Source organism: Felis catus, chromosome A3, assembly GCF_018350175.1.
Source record: "Felis catus isolate Fca126 chromosome A3, F.catus_Fca126_mat1.0, whole genome shotgun sequence".
NCBI lineage: Eukaryota > Metazoa > Chordata > Mammalia > Carnivora > Felidae > Felis > Felis catus.
In genome coordinates, this window is record NC_058370.1 from 23,693,082 (window position 1) to 23,717,818 (window position 24,737).

The following is a 24,737-nucleotide window of genomic DNA, read 5'->3' on the forward strand; positions in this document are numbered from 1 at the left end:
AGAAAAAGAGAAAGAAAAGAAAAAAAAAAAGGTGTGATGTTTATATCCATTTTCTGAAAGAGAAACTGCCCTGGAGAAGGTGAGTAATTTGCCCTATATCACAGCTCATTCTTTTGGACCTCGAAGTACCCTGGGAGCCAGGACCTATTGGGTTGATTTTACTCAAACAGCCTCTCCGTGCTTCTGAACATGGCGCATGAAGGTGCTTGGCTCAGGTCATTTTAGTGATGTAAGACCAGAACTTTGATAAAAGGTGGCACAGCAGACTGTGGTAGTCTGTAGGAGAAACTGACTGACGCACTGGGTTAGGGAAGGCTTCCAGGAAGAGGAGAAGGGACACCAGAGCTGGTTGCTTTTTGGCAGCCTGACTCAGGAGAAGCTGAGCAATGTCAGAGTCCCCCTTCTGCCCTCAGGCTGCAGTTTTCTAGGGAAGGGGGGAAAGAACGAACTAGCTCATGGGAACTGGAAACTGACAGTATGCCAACCGCTCTAATCTATTTTACCCTCAGAACAACCCTGGGAGGTAGGCACTGTTTCAAACCCCATTTATAGATGAGGAAGCCAAGAAGTGAGTTGACTTTGCCTAAAGTTAACGGGACAGCTGGGGTTCAAGGCCTGTTTTTTCTGGCTCCAGAGTCTGGGTCCTTTCCGCACATTAGTTACCACCACCAAGTGCGAGTGGCATCTGTTCTTGGATGAATGACCAAGGATGTTAGCAGAAATTGTCCTTTACTCTCTGGCTTGTGCCCATTTGGTGCTCTTCCACGTTTAACTTCCTAACCCTCTCTCCTCAGTGAGGCTCCAGGCTTAATGACCCTCATTCACTTCTTCAACACATATTTATTGAGCTCTTCCTATTTCCCAGATCTCCCCTGGGTTATGGAAATACCATGGTAAATAAGATAGGGCTCATGTCTCCCTCAAGAAACTTTCAGTATGGGGTAGAAAGAGGCAGACAAAAAAAATGTGTATACACACCACTTAGAAATGATTAAGATGGTAAATTTTGTTATGTGTATTTTACCACATAAACAATTGGAAAAAAGTAAATAATAATTAAAGAGCATAATGTGCCTTGTACTCTGAAGCAAATAAACAGGGCACTGTAACAGGGACAACAGGGGTGGGGGACCTTCTGTTTTAGGAATTCTAGAATTAGATGGTCCTTCCCTTTTTGGAATTCTTTTAGGTGGCCAAGGAGACCAAGACACTGACTAGTTAGAGACTTCACTCTTCATAATGTCAGGCTTTATACTGATGCTTCAACCTTCTCCGTCAAGTGGGATCCTTCAACCTTTGGAGCAAGTGGGGCCTATACTGGACTCATTCACTGCACATGGGGCTGCACTGGTCCCCTGCAGCTACAGCCTACAAGCCCAACCAGAGAAGAGGAAGTTTTCAGGCCCTTTCATTAGTTCCGTCTGCCCTGTCACAGTCTTCTTTTACCTTATATCCACACTGATAAACTTTCCCTAATTGTTAAAGAAATAAATATATTTGCAGATGTTACATGTTCTTCTTTCCCAGTGCAGATGGACCAATTTTCTCTTGGGAGAAATACGGGGACCTTGGTGTATCTGGATTGAAAATAATAATCACAGTTAGAAATCCCACTACTCACCCTGAGAAGGAAGAATCATAATATAGCTGTGTCAGTGGGTCTCAGAGTCCAATTAGAAGAGGTTCTTATAGACTTTAATAATACTGAGGTCAGGGAATGAACCCTAAGATGAATGCCATTTAAATTGAGACTTGAAAGGGAAGAAACCAGACAGGTGAAGTACTGAGTGGGAGGGAGCAATGTGTTCCAGGAAGAGGAATTGCAAGTGCAAAGGTCCTGGGGTGAGATAGAACTTGGAAAGTTCTAGAAACAAGAAAAAGCCAGAATGGCTGAAAACTGTGAGATGAGTGAGAATTTTGGATTTTATTCTGTATGGATTTTATTCTGATACCATTTTAAGGATTTAAGCAGGAAATTAATTTAAGATCATGTCAGTTGCTAGCTGAAGAATGGGTGAGGGATGGATAGAACAGAAGCAGATATACCAGTTAGGATGCTATTGCAGGTTGTAGGAGGAAAACACAAGCTTTTCTTTAGAAAACAAAAATATAATTAGAAAATGATTTTCCATTTTAATAAAGGAATTGGGGTTTTTTTTCTTTTTTTCCTGTAAAATACTTTTCTGGCTAGATCGATCTATTAAGCTAAGATAGTGGTTCTTAAAGTGTGGTCCCTGGACCAGCAGCATTGTCATTACCTGAGAATTTGTTAGAAATGAAAATTCTCAGGCACACCCCAGAAAAACCAAATGAGAGACTGTGGGGATGAGGCTCAGCATTCTGTGTTTTTATGAAGCTCTCCAGGTGATTCTGATGCATACTCTTGTTTGAGAAGCACTGGGCTAAGAGTCCCAAGCAAATTTTTTTATTTGCATTCTGGTGCAACCCACATAAGGAAGGCTCTTCTTTCAATATTTGTAAAACATTATTTATATAATTACATAAGTCACAAAACAGTTACCAGTGTGAAAGCTAATTATAAAGGTTCTAGTTCAGAACACCTGGTTGGCACAGTTGGTTAAGTGTCCAACTCTTGATTTCAGCTCAGGTCATGATCTCACGGTTCGTGAGATCTGCACTGACAGTGCAAAGCCTGCTTGGGATCCTCCCTCTCCCTCTTTTTCTGTCCCTCCCCCTCCCGTGTTCTCTGTCTCTCTAAAAATAAATCAATAAACATTTTTCAAAAAATGCAAAAATAAAGGTTCTAGTTTCAGTAATATGTAGACTTAATCCTGGAAACCTTCCTGGTGAAAAACATCTTGAAATGCTAAATAACAATGATCTCTTTGAACATATAGCTGACTCATGAAAAATTAAGGGAAATTCCCAGGGGCTAAAATTGAAAGAGTTAAAGAAAGCAGGGTCACCTGGGTGGCTCAGTATTTTAGTTCCCTCTCAACTCCGTTCACGTATCCCATAAATATTTTTTAAATGATTCTAAGTCCCCATTCTCATAGATCTTATGTTTAGTGTAGGTCGCTGCTGTATTCCAGACAGGATAGAGTGGCAGCTTTGCCCAGGTAGGCGACAAGAGGGAGGTCACAATGTGTACGTTGTGATGACATCTGTGGAGTAACTGGTGGCATGGAGAACCCCACTGAGAGCTAAGCCTTCCTCCTGTGGGGAGGATACGGGACCCGCCATAAGTTATCTCTCTGTCCCTGCATCTGCCATCCTAGGGCCAGCCAGAGTCCTCTTTGGAGGTGAGCAAATGGATATGGAGGCGGGAGATGATAGACTGGGAGGAGGTGTGGTGTGGAGGGTTGAGGAGCCATGGGGGCCAATGGAACAGAGAGATGCTGGAGCCTTAGTTCCTCCTTCTTCTCAGTCCCGGGTAGAGAAGTCAGTCTGCTGCCTGCCACGAGACTCGTCATCTGGGCTGAACATGAAGCACTTGTGGCAGATTTTTGTCCTGTGGGGCTTCTGGGTGCTCATCTTGTGGCTGATGGCCCCCTGCCTGGATCCAAAACCTGAATCGGCACCCAAGGGAAAACTGATGGTCTTGGTACTGGGGGCATTGCAACTGCCCTTGGTTCAAATTCAGGAAGAGTGGCTGCCCATCTGAAACACTAAACTCCTCCCTCTGCTACCACAGAGTTGGAGAATGGGGCTGGTATGCTGAATGCTATGAGAAGATGATGGAGTACCTGAAGAGGGCAACAGAGTCCAGGACTCCTCATGCTGTGCTCTGGTGGCTGGCTAGTGGTCAACCCTGGGCCTGGTCCCTTGCCTTGTCCTTCCAAAGCCTAGCCTATATCCCACATTCCCACCAACCCCCTGCCCTCAGTCCTGGCTTAGTGCACCTCTAATCTTTTTTTTTGTTGTTGTTAAGTTTATTTATTTATTTTGAGAGAGAGCACAAGCTTGAGTGGGTGAGGGGTAGAGAGAGAGGAGAGAAAAAATCCCAAGAAGGCTCTGCACTGACAGTACAGAGTCTGATGTGGGGCTCAAACCTACGAACCATGAGATCATGACCTGAGCCAAAATCAAGAGCCAGACGCTTAACTGACCGAGCCACCCAGATGCCCCACACTTCTCATCTTCACAACCTCAGCCCCTGACCGCCAGTTCTGGGATCTCACCCTCCGGATCTGCTTTCTTTCCACTAGAGCTGATACCCAGGTCCCAACCCCCAATCTCCTCCCTTCTGCTGTTTCCAGGACATGAACTCAGCAAGTGGTTTTGGCAAAATGTGGAAAAAGGTGTTCAAGGGGATTCCCAGACTCTCAGTGAGCCATTTCCATTTCTACTGTGGGACTTGTACTTTGGTGGGGAACTCCAAGATCCTGCGGGCCTCCGGCCTTGGCAACAATATCAACCAGTGGACCCTAGCCTTCGGGTGTGTGCTGGGGAGAGGGCAGGACGTGGGAAGGTCAAGGGTGTCCTCAGAGTTCTGGCAGTTCCTGCTCTCTTTTCCAGAATGAACCAGGGCCCTGTCCAGAGCATTGAAAAGGTGGGGAACCAAACCATAGGATGCTTCATCTATCCTGGGAATGCCAGCAGCCAGGGCTCTTGGAGACAGCTGCTGCTTCTGCTGCTGCTGCTGCTGCTGAAGCTTTCTGGTCTGGTGTGGACTTCAGATGCTCCAAGTGAGGAGGTGATGGTCTGGGACCCCAAATGTTCTTAGTTTGGGGATGAGGGGAGGTCATTGCAGGGGAGGACAGAGGAGCTCCAGGGACACCCTCTGCTGGCTAATTGGGGACATCTGCAGAATCTCCCCAGGTCTCAGCCTGCTGAACCTCCCCCCACTTCCTAATTCTCTTAGATTTTGGAAGGTGGTCCAGTTCCCTAGTGGAATGGAAGACAGCAAAGACCCAGTAAGGGTATGGGAGGGAGTAAGATGTGGCTGTGGGGTGCTGTGGGAAGGGGTCCAGTTCAGCCCCCTCTCCCTTTTTTCCCCACCTCCTGGTGATCAGCCCCACCTTCCTTAGGTATAATAAAGGCAGCTGGCTGGATGACCAGGGCCAGTATGCCTTCCTGGGGCTCATGGCTCTGTCTGTGCCTTGCGCATCTGTGACCAGGTTAGGAAAGCGTCTTGTCCATTTCTCACACAAGACTTCTCTCCTCCATACCTTCAGCATAAAGTCTAAAAATTTCTACCTGGCTTTCAAGATTGTGTATAATCTGACCCCTCCCCTCCCTTCTTCTCTCCCAGGCTCACACAATGGGCTTCTTGGTGTTCCCCGAATACCAGCTGCCTTCTGCCTTTTCACACACTGCTGCCTTTTCCTGGGATACCCTTCTCTTGTGTCCCTGGGGAATCCTCTCTTCCTCCAATATGATGAGGAGCAGCTAGTTGATACTCTGTTTTCTGGGCTCAGGGGACCCCTCTGTGTGTTCAGAGTGTGTCTTCCCTGGAGAATATGAGCTCTGTTCTCCCAGCTCTAGGAGGCAGTCTTTCACACTTGATGTTGAATGAGGGGAGCTTGGACAAAGACAGGATTCAGCTTACTGACACATACACTCCTCTCTCATTCACCAGGGTGCCTACTTTGGATTTGGATCAGAAAAGCAAAGAAAGGGGTACAATGACTGTTAATCAGACCAATGATTACAAGGAGATTTTGTCCATACAGAGCATGGAAGCAGAAATGGAAGTCAGCTACAGTGTGTTGGGCAAGCTCACTGTCCACACGTGACACCCTGCAGAGTTCATGCAAGTCCTAGTCCTTTGGACCTCAACAAAGCAGGTTGTTGGGATGACAGCAGCAGCAGCGGGGGTAACAGGCAAAAAGAAATTATATGGAGACCAGTCTGGTGCTGAATAAAATTCTGGTCGTATCTGTTGCCTACGAGGACAATGTCAGGGAAGGATATCTTGATATCCAGATCTCAGGGGCAATATTTTCCTTAATTTTTGTCTGATCCCACGTCATGTGAGGTGGTGTACATTTAGACCCAAGCTCACACAAAGTGCAAGGCCAGACTGAGTTCTTGGGGGAAGCTCTTTTCCTACCTGATGAAGAGATAAGGCTTAGTGTTTCATCCTATGCTGGGGGTGGGTTTTTTCTTTTTTAATTTTCTTTTTTCTTTTTTAAAATTTATATCCAAATTAGTTAGCATATAGTGCAACAATGATTTCAGGAGTAGATTCCTTAGTGACCCTTACCCATTTAGCCCATCCCCCCTCCCACAACCCCTCCAGTAACCCATCATATTTATGAGTCTCTTCTGTTTTGTCTCCCTCCCTGTTTTTATATTATTTTGGTTTCCCTTCCCTTATGTTCATCTGTTTTGTCTCTTAAAGTCCTCATATGAGTGAAGTCATATGATATTTGTCTTTCTCTAATTTCACTTAGCATAATACCCTCCAGTTCCATCCACGTAGTTGCAAATGGCAAGATTTCATTCTTTTTGATTGCCGAGTAATACTCCATTGTGTGTGTGTGTATGTATGTGTGTGTATATATATATATATATATATATATATATATATATATATATATATATATATACATACCACATCTTCTTTATGCATTCATCCATCGGTGGACATTTAGGCTCTTTCCATACTTTGGCTATTGTTGATAGTGCTGCTATAAACATGGGGGTGCATGTGTCCCTTTGAAACAGCACACCTGTATCCCGTGGATAAATGCCTAGTAGTGCAATTGCTAGGTTGTAGGGTAGTTCTATTTTTAGTTTTTTGAGGAACCTCCATACTGTTTTCCAGAGTGGCTGCACCAGCATGCATTCTCACCAACAATGCAAAAGAGATCCTTTTTCTCCGCATCCTCACCAACGTCTGTTGTTGTCTGAGTTGTTAATGTTAGCTATTCTGACAGGTGTAAGGTGGTATCTCATTGTGGTTTTGATTTGTATTTCCCTGATGATGAGTGATGTTGAGCATTTTTTCATGTGTCGGTTGGCCATCTGGATGTCTTCTTTGGAGAAGTGTCTATTCATGTCTTTTGCCCATTTCTTCACTGGATTATTTGTTTTTTTGGGTGTTGAGTTTGATAAGTTCTTTATAGATTTTGGATACTAACCCTTTATCTGATGTCATTTGCAAATATCTTCTCCCATTCTGTCAGTTGCCTTTTAGTTTTGCTGATTGTTTCCTTCACCGTGCAGAAGCTTTTTATTTTGATGAGGTCCCAGTAGTTCATTTTTGCTTTTGTTTCCCTTGCCTCCAGAGACGTGTTGAGTAAGTTGCTGCGGCCAAGACAAAGAGGTTTTTGCCTGCTTTCTCCTCGAGGATTTTGATGGCTTCCTGTATTACATTTAGGTCTTTCATCCATTTTGAGTTTATTTTTGTGTATGGTATAAGAAAGTGGTCCAGGTTCATTCTTCTGCATGTTGCTGTCCAGTTTTCCCAGCACCACTTGCTGAAGAGACTGTCTTTATTTCATTGGATATTCTTTCCTGCTTTGTCAAAGATTAGTTGGCCATACGTTTTTGGGTCCATTTCTGGGTTCTCTATTCTGTTCCATTGATCTGAGTGTCTGTTCTTGTGCCAGTACCATACTGTCTTGATGACTACAGCTTTGTAGTATGGCTTGAAGTCTGGGATTGTGATGCCTCCTGCTTTGGTTTTCTTTTTCAAGATCGCTTTGGGGGGCGCCTGGGTGGCTCAGTCGGTAAAGCATCCGACTTCAGCTCAGGTCATGATCTCGCGGTCCGTGGGTTCGAGCCCCGCATCGGGCTCTGTGCTGACAGCTCAGAGCCTGGAGCCTGTTTTGGATTCTGTGTCTCCCTCTTTCTCTGATCCTCCCCTGTTCATGCTCTCTCTCTGTCTCAAAAATAAATAAGTGTAAAAAAAAAAAAAAAAAAAAAAAGATTGCTTTGGCTATTTGGGGTCTTTTCTGGTTCCATACAAATTTTAGGATTATTCTAGCTCTGTGAAGAATGCTGGTGTTACTTTGATAGGGATCGCATTGAATATGTAGATTGCTTTGGGTAGTATCAAAATTTTAACAATATTTGTTCTTCCTATCCAGAAGCATGGAATCTTTTTCCATTTTTTTCTTCAATTTCTTTCATAAGCTTTCTATAGTTTTCAGTGTATAGATTTTTCACCTCTTTGGTTAGATTTATTCCTAGGTATTTTATGGTTTTTTGTGCAACTGTAAATGGGATCAATTCCTTGATTTCTCTTTCTGTCACTTCATTGTTGGTGTATAGGAATGCAACCGATTTCTGTGCATTGATTTTATACCCTACAACTTTGCTGAATTCATGAATCAATTCTAGCAGTTTTTTGGTGTAATCTTTTGGGTTTTCCATGTAGAGTATCATGTCATGTGCAAAGAGTGAAAGTTTGACTTCCTCCTGGCTGATTTGGATGCCTTTTATTTCTTTGTGCTGTCTGATTACAGAGGCTAAGACTTCCAATACTATGTTGAGTAACAGTGGTGAGAGTGGACATCCCTGTCTTGTTCCTGACCTTAGGGGGAAAGCTCTCAGTTTTTCCCCATTGAGGGTGATATTAGCATTGGGTTGTTCATATATGGCTTTTATATTCTCGAGGTATGCTCCTTCTATCCCTACTTTCTTGAGTTTTTTTTTTTTATCAAGAAAGGATGCTGTATTTTGTCAAATGCTTTCTCTGCATCTATTGAGAGGATCATATAGCTCTTGTCCTTTCTTTTATTAATGTGATGAATCACGTTAATTGTTTTGCGGATATTGAACTAGCCCTGCATCCCAGGTATAAATCCCGCTTTGTCGTGGTGAATAATTTTTTTAATGTATTGTTGGATCCGGTTGGCTAATATCTTGTTGAGGATTTTTGCATCCATGTTCATCAGGGAAATTGGTCTATAGTTCTCCTTTTTAGTGGGATCTCTGTCTGGTTTTGGAATCAAGGTAGTGCTGGCTTCATAGAAAGAGTTTGGAAGTTTTCCTTCTGTTTCTATTTTTTGGAACAGTTTTAAGAGAATAGGTGTTAACTCTTCCTTAAATGTTTGGTAGAATTCCCCTGGAAAGCCATCTGACCCTGGACTCTTGTTTTTTGGCAGATTTTTGATTACTAATTCAATTTCCTTACTGGTTATGGGTCTGTTCAAATTTTCTATTTCTTTCTGTTTCAGTTTTGGTAGTGTATATGTTTCTAGAAATTTGTCCATTTCTTCCAGATTACCCATTTTATTGGCATATAATTGCTCATAATATTCTCTTATTATTGTTTTTATTTCTATTGTGTTGGTTGTGACCTCTCCTCTTTCATTCTTGATTTTATTTACTTGGGTTCTTTCCTTTTTCTTTTTGATCAAACTGGCTAGTGGCTTATCAATTTGGTTAATTCTTTCAAAGAACCAGCTTCTGGTTTCATTGATCTCTTCTACTGTTTTTTTTTTTTTGTTGTTGTTGTTGTTGTTGTTTTGATAGCATTAATTTCTGCTCTAATCTTTATTATTTCCTGTCTTCTGCTGGTTTTGGGTTTTATTTGCTGGTCTTTTTCTAGCTCCTTAAGGTGTCAGGTTAGGTTGTATATCTGAGATCTTTCTTCCTTCTTTAGGAAGGCCTGGATTGCTATATACTTTCCTCTTATAACTGCCTTTGCTGCGTCCCAGAGATTTTGGGTGGGGGTGGTATCATTTTCATTGACTTCCATATACTTTTTAATTTCCTCTTTAACTGCTTGGTTAGCCCATTCATTCTTTAGTAGGATGTTCTTCAGTCTCCAAGTATTTGTTACCTTTCCACAATTATTCTTGTGGCTGATTTCGAGTTTCATAGTGTTGTGGTCTGAAAATATGCACGGTATGATCTCGATCTTTTTGTACTTACTTAGGGCTTTGTGTCCTAGTATATGGTCTATTCTGGAGAATGGTCCATGTGCCCTGGACACCCGTCCTCTGTGTTCAGCTATCGTCCACTCCCTGCTTTTTCACTCTCCGTGACCAGGCCCCAGGCAGTACTTCTCTAACGAGTTTTGTCTCAGATGTGGCTGTTTTTCCTGGCCCCTTATTTCCGAAGGACTGCGGCTTTGACCCGTTCCGCCCCTCTGTGGGAGGGTCTCACCGGCAATGGCCGAATGAGCAATGGCGGAATGTCAGCTGCACCCAGGAACGCTTGCTGGACCCTGCTGCTGCCGGTGCCCGGAGACTGCAGCCAGGTGCCAGCCCGCCCCAGAAAAAGCTCGTGAGACAGTGTAGCAGCAGCATTTCAGGGATTATGGAAAATCACAACACACATCTGGTACCTGGCTTCACCCTTGCCAACCTTGCCCAAGCACCAGCAAATGTGGCCGCCTTCTGGGGTCTGCTGGGACCAGGTGGCTTCAACAGTCTTTATCAAATGTCCTTCCAGCAGTGGAACCACTTTTCCCCATGTGGCTCAAGAACCTCCCGGACCCCACTCTGCTCCTGGGGATTCGCCCTTCCCACCAGAGCACGGCCAGGTATCGAGCTGCGGGGTTGCAGCCTTTGTGCTCCCCTTGTTTACAGTCTTAATGGAATTTAAACCCTCCCCTTTCTCCTTTATCCCTTTTTGGTTTAGTCCCTGTGGCTATTTCCAATTTTCCACTTTGTCTCCAGCTGCTTTTGGGGAGGGGTGCTTTCCCCGTATTCTCCACCCTGCTCCCCAGTCTCTGTTGTCTCTCCGCCCACAAAAGTGGTTCCCTACCCTCCGCTGCTTCTCGCTCCCCAAATTTACCATTCCGTGCCGCATACCTGCTGAATTCTGTGGCTCAGGTTGTGCAGATTGTTGTGTTAATTCTCCAATCAGTTTTCTAGGTGTGTAGGATGGTTTAGTGTTGGTCTGGCTGTGTTTCATGAACGTGAGACACACAAAAAATTTCCATGCTGTTCCGCCATCTTGGCTCCTCCTCTTTCTACACCACATCTTCTTTATCCATTCATCCATCGATGGACATTTGGGCTCTTTCCATACTTTGGCTATTGTTGATAGTGCTGCTATAAACATGGGGGTGCATGTGTCCCTTCGAAACAGCACACCTGTATCCCGTGGATAAATGCCTAGTAGTACAATTGCTGGGTCGTAGGGTAGCTCTATTTTTAGTTTTTTGAGGAAACTCCATACTGTTTTCCAGAGTGGCTACACCAGCTTGCATTCCCAAGTTGGGGGGGGGGGTGGTTTCTAGCTTAGCTTTTTGCTGAAGGTTCAGCTCCATGTGGCTCCCAATGTTTTGTAAGGGCCCCCATTCCTTCTCTGCCTCCCCTGGGCTCAAGGTCCTCTGCCCACACAGGCATTTACCTCCTAAATTCCTGGGCCCCTCAGGCAGCGCAAGCACTCTCTGTACTGTTTTTCGGTTCTTTTTTCATCTGGAGACTTCCAAATATTTTTTGTTTGACCTCTACTCTGCGTTTAAAATAGTTTTTACTAGGGGCATCTGGGTGGCCTAGTCAGTTAAGCACCCAACTTCGGTCCAGGTCATGATCTTGTGGTTCATGAGTTTGAGCCCAGCGTCTGGGTCTGGCTCTGTGCTGACAGCTCAGAGCTTGGAGCCTGCTTCAGTTTCTATCTCCTTCTCTCTCTGCCCCTCTCCAACTCGTACTCTGTCTCTGTCTCTCTCTATAAAATAAATAAAACATAAAAAATTTAGAAAACAAAAAAGTTCTTATTAAAACAATTTGTATGTTCATAAAATTTTCAACGAATTCAGGAAGGATACACAAGACTAATTAGGAATGGTGGTTGTGTCTGGGGATAGAAGTTATCTCTGGAGAATAAGCGGGGAATAAGGTGGGGATGGATTCTTTCCTTTCACTTACTTTCTGTACCTTTTGGACTGTATACCACAGACCCATCTTACACATTAAAAAATGAATACAACTAAAAAAATGTAATACTGTATTTTGACCGGCAGTTCTGGATTTCTGTAGCAGGAGAGCTTTCAGGTTATGTTTTGCTAGAACTGGAGCCCAAACTAAGTCTTCATCGCTGTCCTGCAGTGACATGAGCGTGGTGAGTATGTGATAAGGCCAGCGAGCTCCTGCGCAGCAGCTCATTGCCTTCCTGCTGTGGAAAACAGTTTGGCAGTTCCTCAGAAAGTTGAACATAGAATTAACCATATTCACCAGCAGTTCTACTTTTCCACGGATACGCAAGAGAAACAGAAACATATGTTCACACAGACACGTGTACACAAATGTTGATCAGCAGCAGCATTTACAATAGTTGAAAAAGGTGGAAACAACCCAAATGACTATCGGTGGGTGAATGGATAAACGAATGTATGTGCATACAATGTGATATTATTCAGCCATCAAAAGGAGCCAAGTACTGGGGCTCCTGGGTGGCTTAGTTAAGCGTCTGACTCTTGATTTCAGCTCAGGTCATGATCTCACGGTTCATGGGACTGAGCCCCACGTTGGACTCCACGCTGTCAGTTTGGGATTGTCTCTCTCCCTTTGTCTCTGCCCCTCTCTGATGTGTATGTGCACACTCGCTCTCTTTCAAAATAAATAAACTTAAAAAGGGGTAAAGTATTAATACGTGCTACGTCTTAGAAGAACCTCAAAAACATTAAGCTAAGTGAAAGAAGCCATACGCAAAAGATCACATTTTGTATGATCCCTTTTATATGATATATCTGGAACAGGAAAATCCATAGAAACAGAAAAATCAATGGTAACCAGGGGCTGGGGACAGGAGAGACTAGTAAGTGATTATTTAATGGGTACAGAGTGTTTGTATGGGGTGTTGAAAAAGTCTTGTAAGTAGAGAGAGCTGGTGGCTACATAACATTGTGAATAACTAAATGCCACTGAATTGTACTCTTAAATGGTTCATTGTGTTATGTATGTTCATTGTATGTTATGTGACTTTCACCTCAACAAAAAAAGCAGTTGCACAAAAGTGCATATAGTGTGATTGCATATACAATGTTCGAAAACATACAAAATTAAATAATGTTTAGATATACATAGATATTGTAAAAAGAAAAAGCCAAGGGAATGATAAATACAAAATTCTCCATAGTGTTAACATCTGGCAAGGAAGAAGGAACACCAAGGGCCTTCAATGATATTTATGATGTTATATTCATTAAGATAGGTACGTGGGAGGGGTGTAGCTTAGTCGGTTAAGGGTCTGACTTCAGCTCAGGTCATGATCTTGGGGTCTATGAGTTCAAGCTCCGCCTCAGGACTCAGGGCCTGGAGCTTGCTTAGATTTCTGTGTCTCCCTCTTTGCCTCTCTGCCCCTTGCCCAGATGCTCTGTCTCTCTCCGTCTCTCAAAAATGAAAAACGCTAAAAAATATAAAAATTAAAAAAAAGTTAGGTACATGAGTATTTTTCTTTTCTATTCTTTTCTATTCTTTTATATGTATTTAATATTTTAATACAATTTGAAGACATACTAAGTGAAATAAAGCACACACAAAAAGACAAATACTGTATGATTCCTCTTACACGAAATATCTAGAGTAGTTAAATTCATAGGAACAGAAAGTATAATGGTGGTTTCCAGGGGCTGGTGGGGGAGGTGGGAATGGGAAATTATTGTTCAATTTTGCAAGATGAAAAAGTTCTGGAGATCTCTTTCAAAATGTAAATATACTGAACTGCACACTTAAAAATGGTTTAGATGGTAAATTTTATGTTATATAGTTTTTACCATAACAAAAAAATTATAGTAATTAGAATTTTTTTTAATGTTTATTTTTGAGAGAGACAGAGACAGAATGTGAGTGGGTTGGGGCAGAGAGAGAGCAAGGCACAGAATCTGAAGCAGGCCCCAGGCTCCGAGCTGTCAGCACAAAGCCTGACGCAGGGCTCGATCTCACGAGCTGTGAGATCATGACCTGAGCCGAAGTCAGGCGCTCAACCAACTGAGACACCCAGGTGCCCCAGTAATTAGAATTTAATTTTAGATGTGTGGAAGAACTGCTGACAAGTTCAGATATGCATGAACTCACTAAAGAAAGTTGCATGCGAGGCTAATAGCTTTCTAGCTATAATACTAGCCTTTTGTCAAAGGCAATACAGGCAAATAGAAACAAGTGGGACCACATCAAACTAAAAAGCTTCTGCACAGCAAAGGAAATCAACAAAATGAAAAGGGAAACTACAGAATAGGAGAAAATATTTGCAAATCATGTATCTGATAAGGTGTTAATATCCAAAATATATAAAGAACTCCTGCAACTCAATAGCAAAAAAATGAACAATCCAATTGAAAAATGGGCATAGAAACTAAATAGACAGTTTTCTAAAGAAGACCTACAAAGTGCCAACAGGTACATAAAAATGCTCAGCATCACTCATCATCAGGGAAATGCAAATCGAAACTATAGTGAACAGGGTGCCTGACTGACTCAGTCAGTAGAGCATGGGACTCTTGATCTCAGGCTGGTAGTATGATTTCCACGATGGGCATAGAGCCTACTTAAAAATTAAATAAATAAAATCTTAAATAAAAAAAACACACAGCAAGATATCACCTCACATCTGTCAGAATAACTCTTTGGGGCGCCCAGGTGGCTCAGTCAGTTGGGCGTCTGACTCTTGATTTTGGCTCAGGTCATGATCCCAGGGTCGTGGGATCCAGCCTCATGTTGGGCTCCATGCTGGGCATGGAGAGGTTCTCTCTCCCTCGCTCTCTGCCCTCTGCCCCTCTCTCCTGCTTCTGCTCTGTCAAATAAAAAAAAAAAAAATAAATGAAAGGGAGGAGGACTTAAAGAGAATGGTTATCATAAAAAAAACAAGATAACAAGTGTTGGCGAGGCTACAGAGAAAAGAGAACTCTTGTACTCTGTTGGTAGCAATGTAAATTGGTGCAGCTGCTGTGGAAAACAGTATGGGGTTTCCTCAAAAGTTGAAAATAGAACTACCTTATAATCTAGAAATTCCACTATGGGTATATATCCAGAGGAAAAACAGGACCTCAAAGAGATATCTGCACCTCCACATTTACTGCAGCATTATTTACAATTGCCAAGACATTGAGACAACCTAAGAGTCCATCAATGGATGAATAAAGAAAATATTATATATATATATATACATATATATGTATATATATAATATATATAACATATATATATGTATATCTGTACATATCTGTATATCTGTATATCTAACTATATCTATCTAACTATATCTAACTATCTATCTAAAATTTAGCCACAAAAGAAGGAAATCCTGCCATTTGCAACAACATGGATAGACTTTGAGGGCATTACCCTAAGTGAAATAATTCAGACAGAGAAAGATAAATATCGCATGATCTCACTTATATGTGGAGACTAAAAACAACAAACTCATAGAAATAGAGAGCAGATTGGTGGTTATCAGAAGTGAGTGATGGGGGTGGGGGAAATGGGTAAAGGTGGTCAAAAGGCACAAACTTCCAGTTATAAATTCTGGGGATGTAATGTACAACATGGTAACTATAGTTAGCAGTATGATATTGTATATTTGAATCTAAGAAAGTAGATCTTGAAAGTCTTCATCCCAAGAAAAAAAAATTCTAACTATGTGAGGTGATGGAGGTTAACTAAACTTATTGTGGCAACTATTTCACAATATAAACATATTAAATCATTTTGTTGAATACCTTAAGCTAATACAACGTTATATGACAATTATATCAATGAAACTGGAAAAAGATGAAATAGAAAAAATTTCATTGAGATAAAAAGCAGAATATATTCATATACAGAGTAGGGTCTTTTTATAGATTTTTAAATTTTTTAACTAATCTCTACACGCAATGTAGGACTTGAACTCACACCCCCAAGATCGAGTCACATGCTCCACTGACTGAGCCAGCAGGGCACCCTCAAAGTAGTTTTAATCTTACAGATAAGCATTAAGATTTTTAAAAGCAGCCTAATGTTTTTGAAGGAAAATCAGGCAGAGACTGAAAAAAACAACCCTTAGAATGGTTAATTTTTCAGAAAAATGTAACAATATCCTCACATGTCAAAAGCTTAAATTTGAGGGCTCCTGGGTGGTTCATTCAGTTAGGCACCTGACTCTTGATCTCTGCTCAGGTCTTGATCTCAGGGTCATGAGTTTGAGCCCTGCATCGGGACCTGTGTCAGGACGCACGTCAGGCCCCTGTGCTGGGGCCTTAAAAAAAAAAATAAAAACCTTAAATTTGGTGAAACTAATTCAACTGGAGGTTAAAAAAACAAATAAATCTTGGAGAAACACTCAGAAGTCACCAGCTAGCAAGTTTGATCTGGTATTCTGAACAAGAACTGATGCTGAGAGTAGACATACAGTAAGGTGAATGTGGAAACAGAGATAGTAATGCAGCAGAGACAGGCTTGATGTTAAGCAAACTCATCTGTTATTCCCGAGAAAACACAAGACTATGTTTTCCCTGTTGTCTTGTACTTAGTATGGCAATGTAATTGATTTCTGTTCAGTGTATGCATACATATATCTTGTGTGCTACTTCTGTGCCTGGTCTAAATAGTCTCCCTTCCACTTACCATTTTCTTCCTCTTCTCCTAACACCCAGCTGTGTGTGGATGCCCATGAAAATCTCAGAATCACTGTGTTGAAGATGATGGAGACTTGGTTACTGTTTTATTGAGTGCCTGGATACTTCATGAAATAGAGGCACTACCCTATTCCTATCTATTTTGAATTTGTATGAATAAGAAATAAATTTCTGTTTAGCCATTTGTAACTTGCTATCCATGACAGAAAAGTACTCTTGTCATACTATCAACAAAAAGAGGGGAGAAAAAATTAGAGGCGGAAGGATAGCTATTCCAACACACACTATGATGAGAGAGAGAGAAACAATGCCTCTTTCTACTGGAGACTAACCCAAGATAAGTGGAGTCAGGGTTCTTCCTCCCACTAATGAATGCAAAATGGGTCCTGTAGTTCCCCTTCCTGCCTCATCGAAGTGAGAGCATGGACATGTGACCTACGTGGGTTCAATCATATGGTTCTTTCATGAACTTTGAAACTTGATGTCATGATGTGAAAGTGCAGAGTAAGAGATTATTCTCTATAGCTAGTCTGAACTGGGCAGAATGTCTGTATCCATTATGTATTATTTCATAGGAAACTTCCCTGAAGATGTAGTGACTTAAAACAACAATTATTATTTATTGCAATGATATGGATCAATAGGGCAGTTTTTCTAGTGGTCCCTTATGCAGGTGCTGATAGCTTGTGGTTTGGTTGAGGCTGCATGGTCTCCGATGGCCCCACTTGCATGTCTGTGCCCTAGCCGGGATGGCTGGGATTGCTAGGTTGCTGGGCTTCCCTCTCAACCTAATTTTTGATCCTGGACTTCTTGGTGGAGGCATTACCAGAGAATGAGATTAGGAGATGCAAGGCCTGTTAAGGCTGAGGCTATGAAGTCACACACTGTCACTTCTGCAGCATGGTATTAGTTAGATGAAGTCATAACATGACCTCAGGTTCAAGAAATGGAGAAATGGACTCCTCTTCCTCATGGAAAGACCTGAAAAGAATTTGTCGCCATGTTGAAACTACTATAGTGTCCCACAGCATCGAGAATCTGGTTGTGGTGGCAATAGTTGTGACATTCCAGGTTGGGTCATTCCTGGGGTCGTCTTTGGCTATGTCTTGCCTCAGACTGATTCTCTAGATTTCATAACTATTCTGTAAACTGTTAGATGTTTAACCAATGAGTTGTTTTTCTGCTTAAATTTTTAGCAGTTTGTTTCTGTTTCTGAGACCAAGAATTCCAACTAACACAGATAACAAGGATCAAACATCACACTTCTGCCAACAGCACTGGAGTCTGGAAGATGATGGAATATGCCATCAGGCTCTGGAGCTACTTTTGCAACCTAGGATCTTTTACACCCAGCCAAACTATCAATCAAGCCTAAGGACATTGTGGTCTCCAGGGCTCCCATAACAAATTAGCACAAAATAGGTAACTTTGTTTTTAAGTTCATTTATTTATTTTGAGAGGTAGGGGGGAAGAAAGAGAGAAAGAGAGAGAGAGAGAGAGAGAGAGAGAGAGAGAGAGAGAAAGAGAGAGAGAGAAAGAGAGAGAGAATCCCAAGTAGGCTCTGCACTGAGCCCAGTGTGGGGCTTGAACTCACGAACAGCAAGATCATGACCTGAACCGAAACCAAGACTTGATACCTAATTGACTGAGCCACCTAGGTCCCCACGAATCCTCTCTTTTATCCTTTATTTTATTTTATTTTATTTTATTTTATTTTATTTTAATTAATTAATTTTGAGAGAGAGAGAGAGCATGTGTGAGCTTAATCAGGGGAGGGGTAGAGAGAGGGAAGAGAAAGAATCCTAAGCAGGCTCCAAGTTGTCAATGCAGAGCCTTATATGGGGCTTGAACTCACAGTGAGTTCGTGACCTGAGCTGAAGTCGGATGCTTAACCGACTGAGCCACCCCAGGCACCCCTAGGTAGCTTAAAACAACAGAAATTTATATTCTCTCATAGTTCTGGAAGCTAGAAGTCCAAAATTCAGGTTGGTCCCTTCTGGAGGTTCTGAGGGGGAATCTGTTCTATGGAACTCTCCCCTGTGTCTTTGGTTCCCAAATTTTCCTCATTTTATAAGGACACCAGTCATTGGATTAAGGCCAATCCTAATCCAGCATGAATTTTTTTCTAGCTCAATTACATTTGCAAATACCCTATTTCCAAATAAGGTCACATTTACAGGTACCAGGGGCCAGGACCTGAACATATTTTTTTCAGGGACACAATTCTACCCACTGTAAGCAGAAAAATGGCTTTTCTAGACATGCAAGGATTCAAAACGTTTATCTTCTATATAGCCTTTCTTAGGAAATTATAATGAACAGTAAAAGGAAAGTAGTCCTAGTTCACTACTAGACTCTATAGGAAAAAATATTTGTCTAGTCATAATAATGTGAACATGATAATAGAATTTGGACTTTTAGAATCTATAGTTATGGACTATATAGTTCTATATAGTTATGGACTATAGTTCTCTGCCATCCAATATGGTGGATGAGCATGTGAAATGTAGCTAGTGCAAGTAAGAAATAAAAATTTTCATTAGTCTGAATTTAAAAGTGAACACAATTCAGTTATTGGAAAACCTTTACGTATACTTGTTATAACTTGGATATGTAAATCTACTTTTTATATTATCAAATTTTATAAAATGTATAGATCATGTATTTGATGAAAACTGAGTACTCAAATTTAGATATATCGTGAGTGTAAAATACAATTTGGATTTAGAAGACTTTGTTTCAGAGTGCCTGGGTGGCTCAGTCGGTTGAGTGTCTGACTTCAGATCAGGTCATGATCTTGCAGTTCACGAATTCAAGCCTCACTTCGGGCTCGCTGCTGTCAGCCTGTCAGTGCAGAGCCTGCTTGGGATTCTCTGTCCCCCTCTCTCTGCCTCTTGCCCCGCTTGCACTCTCCCAAAAATAAATATATTTTTTAAAAAAGGAGACTTAAGTTTCAAGCAAGGAGAATGCAAAATATCTCAATAATATTTTTATATTGCATACATGTTGAAATGACAATATTTAGACATTAAATATTGGTTCACATATTTCTTTGGGATAGCACCGCTAGAGACAAAGCACATGAAGCTTAATGACACAACAGAATGTAAATATTATCCTTGATGTAGAAGTTCAAAATACCAATGTTGGGATGTGTAAAGGGAAGATAATTGACAAATAGAAGTGTATGGCACAACATTCTCGGAGAGAAGGGATTCAAGAAATCTTGTCTTGTAGCTACAGAATGAGAAATAGATGTTAGGGTCCATTATATAAAATTACAAAGTAACCAAGAGGGTACTACTAAACATAATGATATGATGTATATAGCGGGTAGAGTACACATAGTATCATGATACAGTGGTATGAGCATATCGGTTTTTTTACATTTATTTTTGAGAGACAGAGACAGATCACAAGTGGGGGAGGGGCAGAGAGAGGAGGAGACACAGAATCCGAAGCAGGCTCCAGGCTCTGAGCTGACAGCACAGAGACCGACGCAGGGCTCGAACTCACAAACCTTGAGATCATGACCTGAGCCGAACTCAGACACTCAACCGACTGAACCACCCAGGTGCCCTCCCCCATTTTTTTTTTTTTTTAATCATTTAGAAATACGGAAGCAAATGTTGAAGAACAGAAGAGGATGTCTCTGGGGCGCCTGAGTGGCTCAGTCGGTTAAACGTCCGACTTCAGCTCAGGTCATGATCTCACTGTCTGTGAGTTAGAGTTCGAGCCCTGCATCCGGCTCTGTGCTGACAGCTGAGAGCCTGGAGCCTGCTTTGGATTCTGTGTCTCATTTTCTCTCTGCCCCTCCCCTGCTTACGCTCTGTCTCTCTCTGTCTCAAAAATAAATAAAACATTAAAAAAAATTTTTTTTTTAAAAAAAGAGGACGCCTCTGAGGAGAGGCCTCAGGTAAAGAGGAATGAGGGCAGTTGCTTCATGTTAAAAGCCTTTGTGGACAATGTGATTTGTTTTGGTTTTGTTTTGAAAAAATTGGGGCGCCTGGGTTGCGCAGTCGGTTAAGCGTCCGACTTCAGCCAGGTCACGATCTCGCGGTCCGTGGGTTCGAGCCCCGCGTCGGGCTCTGGGCTGATGGCTCAGAGCCTGGAGCCTGTTTCCGACTCTGTGTCTCCCTCTCTCTCTGCCCCTCCCCCGTTCATGCTCTGTCTCTCTCTGTCCCAAAAATAAATAAATAACGTTGAAAAAAAAAAAAGAAAAAATAATTTGTGGGTATTTACCTTGGTGATAATTGTCAAAAAGAAATTGAATTCAATGCTTGAGAGGTTTTAAGAGTAGAAGAGACCAGGGGCACCTGGGTGGCTCAGTCGATTAAGCACCTGACTTCGGTTCAGGTCATGATCTCACTGTTCGTGAATTTGAGCTCCGCGTCGGGCTCTGTGCTGACAGCTCAGAGCCTGGAGCCTGCTTTAGGTTCTGTGTCTCTCTCTCCCTCTGCCCTTCCCTAACTCGTTCTCTCTCTCTCTCTCAAAAATAAATAAACATTAAAAAGTTAAAAAAAAAAAGAGTTAAATAGACCAAGTATTCATCTATCATGAATTTGTCAATATAATAAATTTTCTCTGACCCAGATGGTTCCAAATGGCCCTTCCTTTCCCTTCTCTGTCTCCTGCTCGTCTACATCAGACTTGGCACATACCCATTCCCTCCTCACCCTCTTGTTCCCTTGACACTTGACTTCCAAGCCTCCCTTGTCAGCTGGGCTCTGGGCTGAATGCCAAAGTGAAGAAGGGGGACTTGCCAATAAGCCTTCATAGTGGAGGTCACAATGTGGTGTCTGTGATGAGGTCCCTGTTATAACTGGGCTGGCATGAAAGACCTCACTGGGTATCAATCTCCTCTGGGAGACCACAGAACACAGGTGTCACCTCTCCCTTCTTCTCAACCTCCACCCCAGACCTTAGCAGATTTCCTTTTAGCATTTAGCAGGCGGCTGAGGAAGCAAGAGGTGAGGTGTTGGGACTGAGATGTGGTGTGAAAGGTTAGGGGAGGAACAGAAGCCATCAGGACAGGGGGCACTGGTCTGTTGGCCCCAGCCCCTCCTCCTTCCCAGTACCAGGTGTCAGAGCTAAACTACTGTCTGCTGGGGCACCATCGTGGATGCCAGAGATGAGGGTTCGATACTTGAAGTGGAGTCTGGTAGCTGCCTGTATGCTTACATTGTGTCTGATAGCCTCCTTCCTGAGCCAGGAATTCAGCCAGAATGACCTCCATGAAAAGGCCAGAATACAGTCAAGGCCAGAATCCTGCCAATGCTTCAGATCTTTCAGAAAGTGTGTGTTCATCTGAGATCTTTGAGTGCCCTGCCTGCCTCCACACACCTGGAGGATCTGACTGGTTTGATGAATGCTTCGAAAGGGCCATTGAGCCTGTGCAGAAGTCAAAAGAGCCCATGTCCTCTGATGCTCTGATATTGTGGTTGGTCAGTACACAGTCTTGGTCTCTGTCCAGTCCCTGCTCCCAACACCATGCTCTGCCCATCTTTCCCTTCACGGTCCCAAGCTCTAATCTTCTTCCAAAGATAGTGAGTCTGAGATGAGCCCCTATTCCTCCCTCCTATGCTTTTCTGAACTTCAGGGTGTCAAGTCAAAGAAAGAGTTTGAGGATCAGGACCAGCAGCCAGTAGAAAAGTCTCCCAGACATGCATAGGGCTATGCAGGGCCCAGCTGCCGGACCTGTGCAGTGGTTGGAAACTCAAGGTTCCTACGGGGCTCTGGCCATGGATTTAGGATTAACCAACATGGCATGGTCCTCAGGTGGGTGCAGAGTAGGAGGTGGAGACCAGGAAGGTCAGACCAAATCCCCTTCTTCCCCCAAATCTCCACTCTGCTCTCCTTTCTAGGATGAACCAGGCCCCTGTCCAAGGCTTTGAGATGGATGTGGGGAACAAAACCACCATGCGCATTATGTACCCTGAGATGGCTAGCACACAGGATCCTGGCACCCAACTGCTGCTGCTTCCTCTGAATTCATCTGGTCTAAAGTGGTTTATGGAAGTGCTGCGGGAACAGAGCTTCAGAAGCCCAGTAAACCCTGGGTATGGCAGTGAGTGGAGCCATTGCAGAGGGTGACAGTGGGGACTCCAGAGGGACCCTTGCTGAATTTTGGGGCACCCTCAAGGCTTACCTAAGCTTGGGGGCTTCTGTGTCAAATGACTCTAAAATTCCCACATCCCAATCCCTTTTTAGCTTTCAGATAGTCCAGGTCCCCCAGTGGAAGTAGCAAGAGCAAAGACAAGGTGAGGGATCCAGGAGGGTAAAGGGGGAGGAGCAGGATGATGTGGCTGTGGGCAGCCACCGGATGCCCTTCAGGTCAGCACTCTCCCTTATATTCTCTAGGTCTTGGTGATCAGCCTCAACTTTCTCCAGTATGTCCAGCATTGTTGGCTGGGGAAACACAGTTGGTTTCCATCCTTGGGGTTCGTGGGTTTGTTGTATGCCCTGCACACATGTGACCAGGTAAGACAACTTCTTCAACTCACTGACCTTCATCCTTCTGCCAAAAATGTCCATTTTCCCAGGGACTTCAGGTTGAGTCTAAAGTTCTTTGCCTGGCTTTTAAGACCCTTCATGATCTAACCACCACTGCCTTCTCTCCCTAAACACACACTGTGCTTCTTGGCATTCCCCAAACACACTAGATCCCTCTTGCCTTCTCACACACTGCTGCCTCTGCCTGGAATGCCCTTCTCTTGTTTCCCTGGGGAATCCTCTTTTCCTCCAATATAATCAGGAACAACTCATTGACACTCTCTTTACTGGGCTCCGGGGTCATACTGTGTGTTCAGAGTGTGTCTTCCCTGGAGAAGGTGAGCTCTGTTCTCCTCCGAGGTCCAAAAGGAAGACTATCACACTAGATGTTAAATGAATATTTGCTAAAGGATGATTGGTGGGCATGGAGGCAGGACAGGATCCAGCCTGTGACCCTGTGCCCCTCTCCTGTCTTATCCTATTTCCCAGGTATCCTTATTTGGTTTTTGGGATAGACAAAGCTCATGAGGTTGTCCCATTACTGGGATGATAAATAATGGCTCAAGAGTAACATGCACAGTTTCAAAGAAGAGCAAAAGGTCATCTTTAAGCTGGAGTGTGAGGGGAAAGTTGTTGTCTACAACTGAGATGTTTTCCAGCCTGTTCAGCCCATTGGAAGCCCCAGGAGGCTGACAGGTAGTCAAGGGGACCATGGAGTATCAGTGAGGGACGAGGGTTTCAGGTGACCCTGGATATAAATCACTCTGCTGCTAAATAAAACTGTAGCTTATTCCTCCCAATGGATTCCTGGTGGTATTAAAGGCTGCATTCTAACAGCAAATATGTCCCCATATGACATTTATATGCATATGTCACATTATATGTGTGTGTGTGTATATATATGTGTGTGTGTGTATATATATACATATATATATGTACATATATATATACAGCAAACATGTCCCCATATGACATTTATATGCATATGTCACATTATATGTGTATATGTGTGTGTGTGTGTGTGTGTGTGTGTGTGTGTATAACCAAAAAATATAATCAAATGAAAGAGGAAAAAGCAAACCCTAAAGTTGAGAACAAATCAAATGGACCTAACTGCCTATCAGATTGGTAATATAAGCACCAGGGAAAAGAATTATTTCAAGTTCCTTTGGAACTCAATACACTATGTATCCTTTACAGGATATATTCTGTAGACAAAAAGAACTATAAAGAAAATTTAAACTTCACTTAGCGGGGCACCTGGGTGGCTCAGTCGGTTGGGTGTCCAACTTCAGCTTAGGTCATGATCTCATGGCTGGTGAGTTCGAGCCCCATGTCGGGCTCTGTGCTGACAACTCAGAGACTGGAGCCGCTTCAGATTCTGTGTCTCCCTCTCTCTCTGCTCCTCCCCCACTCGTGCTCTGTCTCTCTCTCTCTCTCAAAAATAAGCATTGAAAAAAATTTTCACTTCACTTAGCAGATTTATTATAATATTAGTATTATTTTTGAAACTATATAATGGGTATCATGGAATAAAGTAAATAAGTAATTATATTAATATTATTAGGAACCAAATACAAAGTCAAACAGGTATAGTAAAAACTCTGTGACATTAAATTCAAACGAAATATTATAAACTCAATTTTCAAATTATTTTTTATTGTGGCAAAATATACGTAAGATTTACATTTTAACCATTCTAAAGTGTATAGTTCAGTGGCATTAAGTACATTCACATTGCTGTGCAACCCACATCACCATAAACTCACGATTTTCCAAATACATTTTCTGCTCTGTTATCTGAATGGTCTAAAAGCCATAA

At 42.6% G+C, this 24,737-nt stretch overlaps 1 protein-coding gene across 17 annotated transcripts in view; it reads left to right on the forward strand.

Moving 5' to 3' along the window:
• The window catches only part of CA3H20orf173 (chromosome A3 C20orf173 homolog), a 30,452-nt gene that overhangs the window by 651 nt on the left and 5,064 nt on the right, over positions 1 to 24,737 (forward strand). For 4 of the 17 annotated variants that reach the window (XR_002740994.2, XR_002740993.2, XR_002740995.2 and 1 more), the window contains exons 2-7: positions 4,221 to 4,399; positions 4,480 to 4,657; positions 5,543 to 5,750; positions 17,620 to 17,845; positions 22,288 to 22,482; positions 22,784 to 22,903. Coding sequence is in view for 1 of the 17 variants with exons in the window: in XM_023251301.2 (XP_023107069.1) it covers positions 4,224 to 4,399; positions 4,480 to 4,657; positions 5,543 to 5,599 (411 nt within the window). In the remaining 16 variants the exon portion in view is untranslated. Of the gene's footprint in view, positions 1 to 1,189; positions 3,264 to 4,220; positions 4,400 to 4,479; positions 4,658 to 5,542; positions 5,842 to 17,619; positions 17,846 to 22,287; positions 22,483 to 22,633; positions 22,684 to 22,783; positions 22,904 to 23,404; positions 24,204 to 24,737 lie in introns of those variants that run through there. The other 13 variants (XR_006595212.1, XR_006595211.1, XR_006595214.1 and 10 more) reach the window with 11 other exon arrangements.